The 11,144-nt window shown below is 41.1% G+C and overlaps 1 protein-coding gene across 1 annotated transcript in view; it reads left to right on the forward strand.

Moving 5' to 3' along the window:
• The first annotated feature begins 6,178 nt into the window (after positions 1-6,178).
• The window catches only part of iglon5 (IgLON family member 5), a 101,137-nt gene continuing 96,171 nt past the window's right edge, over positions 6,179-11,144 (forward strand). Inside the window, exon 1 of the mRNA XM_078252355.1 lies at positions 6,179-6,815. Within this exon, the coding sequence (XP_078108481.1) occupies positions 6,755-6,815 (61 nt within the window). The 5' untranslated portion in view covers positions 6,179-6,754. The remainder of the gene's footprint in view (positions 6,816-11,144) is intronic.

An 11,144-nucleotide genomic window follows, 5' to 3' on the forward strand; every position in this document is an offset into this window, starting at 1 on the left:
CCTACTGTAGCCCCCATCCCCTAGACTCGCATTGCCAGACCTTCCTCCACAGCGCCGCGGAGGAGTATGGGCGGAAATATGTGCTACCAGAAACTGAATTTGAATCATTTATATTTAAATTTGAATTGCTAAACTCGAATAATTGCATTGAAAAACTGAATGTGAATCACAACATTTGAAATTGTATTGTTTAATTTGAATCATTGCATTTAAAAACTGAATCTGATTGATGAATTTGAAATTGAATTTATTCGTTTGGAACTGAAGTCCAATAAAATTTGATCCTCACTGAAAATTCAACTCTCTATATAGCTTCACATTCAGTTCTCACAATTCAATTTCAAGTTACTGTGACAGACATCTGGGTAGTTGAAGGATGAAGGAAGAGCAATCTAGTGCAGATTGATAGATAGAGTTCAGTGGCGCAGATACACAGGACTCCTCTTCGGGCCAATCAGCACCTACTTTTTGGAGCACAGTACCCGCCATGAAACGAGGGAGAAATGCTTGCCTCGCCTTGACCTGTCTGTCACAGTAACTTGAATTAGAATTTTCAGAACTAAATTTGAATTGTGAAAACTGAATGTGAAGACATATAGAGAGTTGAATTTTCAGTGGGGATCACATTTTATTGGACTTCATTCTCACTTCAAGTTTAGCAGTTCAAATGATTCAAATTCAGTTTCTGGTGGCACATATTTCAGCCCATACCATAGAGGAGGGTCTGGCTAGTCCACACAGCATTCCGTGATGGGAGAAAAACATGCTCTGGTTTATTGGCATCTCTTTAAACCAATCACAATCGTCTCGCCTCTGCAAAAAAAGCCTCGGAAGGAACTTGTTTTGGTGTTACCTGTGTACGTTCAGAGGTTGTATTAGTTAGTGCAACAGAAAACTCAGATTGGACAGATAGTCTAGCTAGCTAGCTGTCTGGATTTACCCTGCAGAGATCTGAGGAGACGTTAACCACAGTCCTCATAAATCGACTGGAGTTTAAAATGCCTACACAAAAAAAGCGGAAGGTGACGGACGTCGACGATATAGACTACCCATCCCCTGGTAGCAGCCAGGAAGCCAGGGACGCTGGGTGAGAGCCCGAAAAAAGCACAGCCCACCAGGTGTCAGATGCATGGAAAAGATACGGCAAATTGGTTTGTAATTAACGTTAAGATTTTAAAATTCACTCGTCACTCGTGCTGATTAACGTGGCTGCTCCACCAGAAAATAAAAAGTAGGGCGCAGATTGTAGCTATTATAGTTATATACTATATAAATAGTAAATTAGTTAATCATCGATCAATCATCAATACACGATCTGATCGCCAATCGGCACAAGACATATGATACGGACAAACATTATGCACACATATGCTACTATGCATCTTGCAGAATTTTGAGTAGCTTGCTGCAAAGAGTGGGAAGTTACAATTAGAGATGGTCCGATACCATTTTTTGCTTCCCAATACCGATTCCGATACCTGAACTTGCGTATCGGCCGATACCGAGTACTGATCCGATACCAGTGTGTCATATATTTTATTATGTTTTAACAACTGTATACTACTATCCCTGTATGGATGTGATATTATTTATATCTTTGTTATCGGTCTGGCTCAAGTTAAACTCTTTGTGAAACATGAACAATGAACGCCACAGAACTTTTTTATTATGCAGTTACGTCAGTTATAACGGAAAAAGAACATAAACTACTTTAACGTAGATTTTCTTTAGGGCTTTATTACGTGGTATCGGATCAGTGCATAAACTCCAGTACTTCCCGATACCGATACCAGCGTTTTAGGCAGTATCGGAACCGATACCGATACCGGTATCGGAACATCTCTAGTTACAATCCATCAAACTAACCTCAGTGCTCCTCCCCCCTGATGAGTAATGATGCACTTTGTGGCGCTGTGGCCAGTCAATTACACTCTAGTATGCATCATGACCCCATTATGCATCAAATAACCCTGTTTACTGTGGCTCGAAGATTTCACATCATGCTCAAGTAAGCCAAAGGAATTAAATAATGATTATATTTTGCTATAACTGCACCATGGAAGCAAGGTACAACTTGTTATCTCAGTACAAGATGGCCTACAAGATAATGGTCACTGCACCGAAGTCATGAAAAACACAGATGATGAGAGTGTAACATTTTTGCAGAAATGATTGGGATTATAAAGTCAAAAATTAGTTACAATAACTGATTGCAGTAGGTATAAGAACCTTAATATAGTAATTAAGGTAAAGTAAAAAAAAAAAAATCTAGAAAAGGTCAGAGCTCCGAGATACTCTAATAAGTGTTACTGTTGAAGAAGATGAGGTCTTCCTCTTTAGAAAAAAGTCTTGTGCTCTTACGTGAGAGGCCATGGGAGAAGCTCTGAAAAAGCTAGCTAAAGTTTTCTTTGGCTCATCCATCAGTATATTACTGGTAGGGCTGCAACTAACGATTATTTTCATTGTTGATTAATCTGTTGATTGTTTTCTCGAATTATAGAATAGTTGTTTGGTCTATTCAATGTCAGAAAAAGGTGAAACATGTTCATCAGGGTTTTCCAAAGCCTAATATGAAGTCCTCAAATGTCTTGTTTTGTCCACAACTCAAAGATATTCAGTTTACTGCCATGGAGAAGTGAAAAAAATAGAAACGATTAACGATAGTTAAAATAGTTGGCAATTAATATAGTATATAGTTGACAACTAATCAATTAATTGATTACTCTTTGCAGCTCTAACTACTGGACCATTTTGTTTTACCAGACCTAAGAAGCTTTCCTGTCAATTGCATTACATCCCCTTTAAACATATTACCCTGTACAAAGCCACTTGTCTTTTGCATTATTATAATATAATATACATTATATTGCCTTCAGCCAACATTTTAAATTACTGGGCAATCACTTACTCATTTCTAACCTTAAACATGTACTTTCCTATGAGTCTACTCACTTTTACTTACTATATTTGAATTCTTTCTCTTTGTTTAGGTCTTTTCTTTCTCTATTTGCCAATTCCACCAATATTGTGTCTTCCTCCTGCATGTAGTCTGAAATAAGTGTCCACTAACAGGCTGTGTAAGTCTTCTTAGAGAGTCTCTGCGGGGCCCTTCAAGTCACCAGGAGCCCTCAAATCCAACTGGATGCTCATATTAATCCTGCACATTGATGCAGGATTTATTTGATTGTTGCCTTCAGGGACAACATCTGACACAGAGACAGTAATGCTTTTAGTTCCAAAAAATAAATGAATACAATAAATCAATGAAAATTTAAAAACATTGCAGCAGACTTAACAGCCAAGATGACTCTAAACTGAGCAGCGGGAAGATATGAAGAGATAATAATGGCTCTTGTCCATTTTCCAGCCCTTAACTGATAACAGGACTCTTTTCAATATAAAATAATTTATTTTGGTTGCTCCAACATGAGATAGCCACCATTTGGAAAAATTACCACCCACTCTTGATAATCTGTGGCACAAAATTAGGGCAAAGTATGGTGGAGTTTAGGAGAAAGCAGATGACAGAATTACATGTTTTTAAAGATTTTAAATGATGAGGTTTGTGCTGCTTCATTTTCATATGTCATTAACACTAGTTGGCAATATCGCTCGTCTCCTGTTTTTCATTTGTACATACACTGCTTCACCTAAAACATTTCAGACATGTGCTAATAATCATTGTGACACCTAATACTGGATACATAGATAAGTGTTCCAGACAAAAATTGAAAAAATAGTATTGTTTGTTTGTCATGTTTAGGCCAGAAATAACCAGCTTCGGTCAAGTTTAGGCAATGTTGTGGAAAATCCTTTTGGATGTTCGGTGGAGAAACAGAAAATAAAGAATGTATGAAACACTGGAGTTGTCCATGTTATTTTATTATTCTTCTGCTAGTAGAAGGAAACGCAGAGTACCAAGACAGTCTGCAAAAGTGTTCAAAGCACATCATGTAACATAGGGTTTTTATGTTGCTGCACGGAAACAGACCTTTGCAGCGTCCCCGCCGCAAAGTAACCCTTCCTCATTTAAGTCTTTGCAACAATAAAGACACCGAACAGTGGCTGTGCAACTCTAACTCTAAGTGTTGCATGTGTAAATTAGTTTTTGATTTTTTTTTTTTTCTTTTAATTACAATGCAAAATGCAACACCACTTCCTTATGCATGTCAGTATTTCCAAAATGAAGAAATATTCCTGTCTTCTTTTCTAAGCCTGCTCCCCCTGTGCTCAGGATGTCATACAGTGTGATGGCAGCAGGCGAGGTCTGAGGGTAATTGGCTTTGTAAAATCTGAGTCAAAATGCAAATTCATGTCAACATTTTCGCAGGTGTTTCTACTTTTATTGAATAACTTGGAACAACTGAGTACAAACAAACTGCAACTTGTGACAGGTTTATAAATAATATCCGTGAGTTGACGGAAACCCAGCTGAATTGCTAAATGCAATCATGAATGTCATTAATGAAGCTTCGCGACTGCATATACAGTATCTCTTGTTTGGATCAGAGTTTTTTAGTGTCACGCAGAGGCAATGTTTCTATGCTAATGTAGAAGCTGTACAATAAGCATTTGTGGGAATATTGTATGTCCAAACGAAGAGGAGGAGGACATGCTGATTAGAGGAACAGTGTAGCATACTGTGCGATTGTGCGATACTGTACAAACAATAGCATGTAGTTAAGGGCCTATAAGCCATGTTGAATTGCAGTTTCCCTCAGGCCAAAGACGAGATCATTCTTTTTATTTAATTACATATATTATCTAGAAAGTAACATTAAAAAATAACGGTGTAATGAGCAAGTGGTTAACATTATGAACATGACTGGCTCCTTATTCACTCCTCTGTGTCAAATTGAATTAATACAGAATATTAAGTATTTAGAAAACAAATCACGCACTGTAAGTAAATGCTGGGCTTTGATTAGCTGACTCATAAATCAGTCCTGATTTTCTTAGTGCATGCCTGTTGATCTTTCCCCATCTTTCATCTGAAGCACATATGCAGTCAGTTTATACAACTGTATTTATTGTAATTCTGTCCAAATATTATACATCAGCAAATAGTGTTTTGTTACTTATACACTCAGCAGTAATAGAGCATTAATTGGTTATTTGGGGAATAAAGAACCAAATGTATCAGTCAAAAATAGAACAATACATCAGCTAATATGGAAAAAAAATCAACTCAGGCATACAGTTAATATGCAAGGAATGGACCCACTGTGTGAGCTGTATGTTACATGTTTCTGACCGAGGAGGTCCGCTGATGCAATACGACTGTAACGAACTGCAAAATGTTGGGGAAGTATGCATACATTTAGCAATCAAGTTTTCTTGGAGTTTCACAGCTTCCCGTATGTCTGTCTCTGGCTTGTAGCTTTCATGCAAGATGATTATCTCCCAGTGTGAAAGGCCTTTTAAAAAACATTAGATCTTCGCTATAAGCAACGTCTTCTCGCACTTTTAGTACCAGATGCAGCGACTAACATGTTTACAAATGGCTCATTAGTACTTCTGCATGAAAATAAAGTGTCTTTCTACATGGGTCTATGTCGCCTGTCATTAAGTTAGCAGTGTGATTAAGTCAGATGGGATGCTTTCTGCAGTGCTGTTACAATCTGCTCTGATACTCCACCCAGTGCATCCAGTCTACCCACAACTTATGCGTGCATGTGCATGTCCTCTGGTCTGACAGTATTCATTTTCCGCAATTGAGTAACATCTGCTTATCAGCAGCACAACTTGTCATTCAACCTCATTCTGTTTTCATTTATCATCTCCAAAACCCACGCACTGGAGCCCATATGGCACCCCCCTACACACACACACACACACACACACACACACACACACACACACACACACACACACACACACACACACACACACACACACACACACACACACACCTCTGTCCCTGTAGTTATTATGCCCGTCTGTCCCCCTGTGGACTGTTTTCTCCGAGTACTGCAGCAACACCGAACCGGCTATAAATCACATTGCATTATCACCGCGCCGTGCTTCGCCTCGCGCTCTGCCCGCCCACCGCGCAGCTCCGATTGGTCGGTGAGGCTCCTTGTCCGGCCTCTCCGAGCGAGACATCAGTGCAATCATAAATCCCGCCTCCTTCCTTGGGGCCGGTGATTGGGAGAAAGGGGCTCTCCTTGAACTGTCAATCATGCCATTTCTTGTGAGCCTCGCATTCACTGCTGCTCCCTGCGACGCGCTGAGTGCGGAGCGACGAGACGCGCTGCATACCAACAGAGACATAGGGGAGCAGGCTAATTAAGCTCAAGCGGCGACTGGTCAGGACGCGCAGACCCCATCCTGTTCTCTGAGAACAAACAAAAAAGCATATTTCTGTCAAGTCACTGGACAGTTTATATTTTATCATTTCTTCACATGCATTTTCTAAAATATTTTCCTTCAAGGCACTGAGAGCCAAACTAAGTGTCTGGGATATTTGTTTTGTTTTTTTCCCTGGTTGACAGAGTCTACACAGGAGAAGACAAACAACCCTCTTCGCCTATCTCTCTCTCCGACGCGGGTCATCAAAAGGAAAAGTCCAGTGGATAAGACTTATGTTTTTTTTGTCCAGTCACATGTAGAAGTGTTGGACTATTGCTGTTGACATTACATACATCCACTGGGTCGGTTTTTTATACACAGATTCCCCGCAACGGCGCGATAAAGGAGGAATACCAAGGCATTTGGCTGCAAAAACAAGCAAAAAATCAATCAGAACTCCATCATGGGCTGCCCCCTCTTGCGGAACGCGTTTGCTGGTTTGATCCTGGTACTGCTGTCGAAAGGTAAGTTTTTACGAGCTACTTAGCGATGTGCTGACAGTTCTGTGCTGCTGCGTATCTAAACATGTATCTTCGTCTTTCATTTTCTGAAAACGGTTGTGGAGGTGAATACTAATGATGCGGCGGGGGGGGTGTCTACCTGCCTGTGAATCACGCGTCTGCCGTGCCACTGAGCTCCAGCTTTCCATTTGCTATTTGAAATATATGCTGTATTTGTGTGTGTGTGTGTGTGTGTGTGTGTGTGTGTGTGTGTGTGTGTGTGTGTGTGTGTGTGCGTGTGTGCGTGCGCGCGTGAGTGCGTGCGAGTGCAGCACCAGGTTAATCTCCAAGCCAACCTCGTGTAAGCAAACGAGTGATGCATGTTAAGATGTTTATTATGGAAAAAAAGACTCCTATCACCAGTCTTCTGTGAACATTCCTTTACGTGACTTGACTGTCCTGGTATCCCACGCACACGACGCACCACCAGTGCAAAGACAGGGGGGGTTGTGGGTGGTGAAGGTGGGGTTAATGTAAGTGTGGTAGAAGCAATGCAGAGAGACTTAGGAGAGAAAGACAGTGTTTTGTTATCTCTCTTCAAAACCAAAGGCGAGAGAGAGAAATGGAGAAAGATGGACAGCTGGGGGGTGGGGGGGTGGTGGTGGTCAAACATGCACTGGGTAGTCAAGCATTTTCCTCTTTTATCACTGACATAAAACATCTTCCCCACAGCTCAACAAAAGAGACAAACACGCTTCATTCATCCGCTCTTCTACAGTGTCAAGATAACTTGCACAACCGGAGGATTCAGATGGCATTTTGAACTGCTTCATTATGAATAACACAAACAAACAGTGTTATGCTATGTTGTTGTTGTCCTCAGGGAACACTAACCAGGGAATATTTAAAATCCCGCATTTTTCATCATGTCATCCTCTAATGCTCTCACCATGCTATGGGATGTCCCACCATATATTAGTTGTGCACGGTATTCTCACCATGTACTCTAATTTCCCATCTACACACATACACAAATACACACACCTGGCTCAATTAGTCCTGCCTTCATCCTGTGGGAAATCAGTATATAAATAAATTACCCCAGCCCGTAATAACAATAATTGATGTGTCAGTGCAATAAGATGGGAGGTTAACAACATGCAGATGCAGACGGGCTATAGCCTCCTGCTCTTGGGCTCCTTGTGGGCAGGAGAGCCCAGCTGGTCATGGTTGGCTTGCCACAGGAAGTGCCTTCTCCACACCAGGCAGAGAGCAGACGGGCAGCCCTGCAGGACGTACACACAGCACACAAACAGCAACACATTAACCAACCCAACAACCGTACTGAGTCTCATTTCAGCTTTCAGCCCTCTGAAATTGTAACCTGTGGGTTTTTGCGATGTGAAGGTGTGACCAATAATGTGAGCCGCAGTTGAGGAATGATTGGATATTGATGTGAGTTGTGCACATTGCAGCACATGTAAATCAGATTCATCTCAGAGATCTCCCGCCTGCTGCTCTGAGTTGCTGTAGGTCCACAACACGTCCGTCTTTAAAGGTAGAACACATGCATTATAAAGGAAGAACATGACTGTTAAAGGGCACCGTCCGCTGCTAAATAAATCATGCAGCAGTGAAATTATCCTTTTGTATCTGTGCCTCTGAGAGTCAGGCCAGTGTGGTATGTGGTCACTGAAATGCTTCATCACCATTGTTTAGCAGATTGTGTGTGAGTAATGCCGCGTTCTATTTACCTTGGAACTCGGAAGCCGGAGCTTGGAATGACGTCATACCCGAGTTGAATGCGTTCTATTTAAAAGTTGGATTTCCATTGTTTTCATTAGCTCTAGCCCGGTTAGCTATTGTTAGCAATACCAGTTGATAACAACGCATTACGCCGTTTTTTGTGCATGCAAACAGCGTAACAACATGTCCACAGATAGAAGTTGAACATGCCTGTGTGAACGACTGATTTAGTGACACAAATAAGACAGAAGTGCTTATAACTTTATGTTACTGCAGCTTTTCACAATTGTTGATACAGGGGGCAGCCATGTTGGATTTTGAACTCGGGCTACTGCGAGGTTGTACGAGTTCCGAGCTCGTAAATCCGAGGTCAGGGGGCGTGTTTACGACTTTGACCTCGTTAAAACCGAGTTGCAAGGTAAATAGAACGCGGCATTATTATTGCCTGGTTAATGATGAATGAGAAATATTCCCCTGAACGACTATACAGTATTTTATTTACCTGAAGATATGTCTTCCTCTTGACACTGATTATCACTAATTTAGCCACTTCACATTATGCACTACAAATATTTATTAAGAGAGCGCACCATATTATTTTTCATGGCGCTAGAAACAGATAGCAAAATGTGTTTCGGACCTGTACAATTGCATGCCAACCAGGTTGAAAAGGAGCTTTTTCTTTGCAGAAAAAAACAATTAAGCTATTGAAAGGTTTCCCACCGGCTTGCTGTTTGAATGTACAAACCACTCTGTGGGTGCGATGGCCAGGTCCTGGCATGCTGTCATGCCTTTGCTTTCCACATTAATTCCCCCTTTTCTTTCACTTAAAATGTCTGAAAGGTGCATGGCCATGTGCCCACTCATACATACAGTAAGATCTCTATGTATTTCTGGCACACAAGCTGTCTGCAATTAATCAAAACCTGTTTCATCTACGAGACCAGACACATTGAGGCTTATGGAACATTAAGGCTGTGAGTGTGTCCACACACACCACATGGAATTAAACAATTTACCCTTCAGTTCGAAGGATTTCTGTTGTGGCAGAAACCTGCAGTCTGATAATGAGTATAATGTCATCATTGTTTTCAGTGAAAAGTGAAGATGACAAGAGAAATTGCTTCCGCTATCGGGCGGCCTACAGTACATAGGTCACAGCAGAGGATGTTTGAGGTTAGTATTTTAATGTTACATTTAGATACCAAAGAAACTGATTTCTGCCTTACAGTTATCCATTAATGCAATTATTGCAGGAAATCCCATGTCACACTGTACTGTATACTGTACATGTATGTCACTAATGTTAAAACAGGCCAACAGATGGGTCTTCCCACCAACATGCACTGCTGTGATGGAGGTTCTGGTAAGAGGAAGTGTACAAGGCAGGAACACAGGTGAAAACAGGTGGGGTCGCATTGTAGCCCACAATCTTTCTTGTTTCAGCAACATATGGGGGCCAAGTGGGGTCAATGCACATTGCACGTTAGCACGTAGCCACCCTCCTTCATCCCTTCCCCCTCACACACACACACACACACACACACACACACACACACACACACACATGCATACTCGACTGGATCACCCGTCTTGGCTTGGAGATGAAGAGAAGGGCGATGCCAGCATCAACAGATGCCTTGCGCTCCTATTCTGGAGGGGACTCTGCTTTTTCTCCCTCCCTTTGAAATCCATGGTTTCTGTGTGCTGTTGTTCTCCATGTTTGGCTTAGAAATGCTCTGCCATTTTGGCAGGTTTTATTTATCTGTTGGAGTGAGAGGGCCTGGATTTTGTCTCGAGAGCCTGGGGGACAAGGGTTGGAGGTTTAACCAGCCTAGAGTGGGTCTGCGGTCTGAATGTTTTCCCCTTGGGTTTCAATTTTTCTCTATTTCTCTTGATGCTCTGTGGTGGCCTGTGATGGTGTGCATCCAACACCTTCCACTAAATATATTCCTTGCACATAGTGGATCCATAGTACCTTAAGAAAATCTAGCTGTGTTTTGACCTAGGACTGGCAGAGACAGGTGCTGTGATGGAAAACGAATTGGTGTTTGAAACTTCCTTTTAATTAATACTTAAGAATTAATACATCAATATTAAATTACATCTTACTAAGCAACCACTGACAGTATTGTTATTGGATTTCAATGTGTTGAGGATCCAAATCAAGGCCTGTAAAATACAACCAGTTCAGTTTAGTCTTTTTTTGTCCTGCATGGGAAATTGGGTTTGCAGCACTAAAGCAGACTCATCCATCAGTAAAACAGATTAAAAAAAGAAATATGATTTACAAAGTGTAACACACAATAATAACAATAAGACATAATATAGAAAAAATAAAGATACATTTGTAAAAGAAGAAAAAAAGAAACCTGTAAGATTAATTGGTAAGAACAATAAGGCAATAGGACAGGGCTTTTTTTGGTAAATACAAAGGTAAATTAAGTGAGCTTTAAAGAAGAAACGTTTGAATCTATTGCTCCTGGCTCTGGGGAGTCTATGCCTCTGCCCTACAGGAAGCAGCTCAGAGTCTTTATTTAAGGGGTGGCAGGTATCAGTGGCAATACTAAATGACCAGAACAGAGAGGAATATCGAGTTGTATTCAT

This window comes from Sander vitreus, chromosome 6, assembly GCF_031162955.1.
Source record: "Sander vitreus isolate 19-12246 chromosome 6, sanVit1, whole genome shotgun sequence".
Classification (NCBI taxonomy): domain Eukaryota; kingdom Metazoa; phylum Chordata; class Actinopteri; order Perciformes; family Percidae; genus Sander; species Sander vitreus.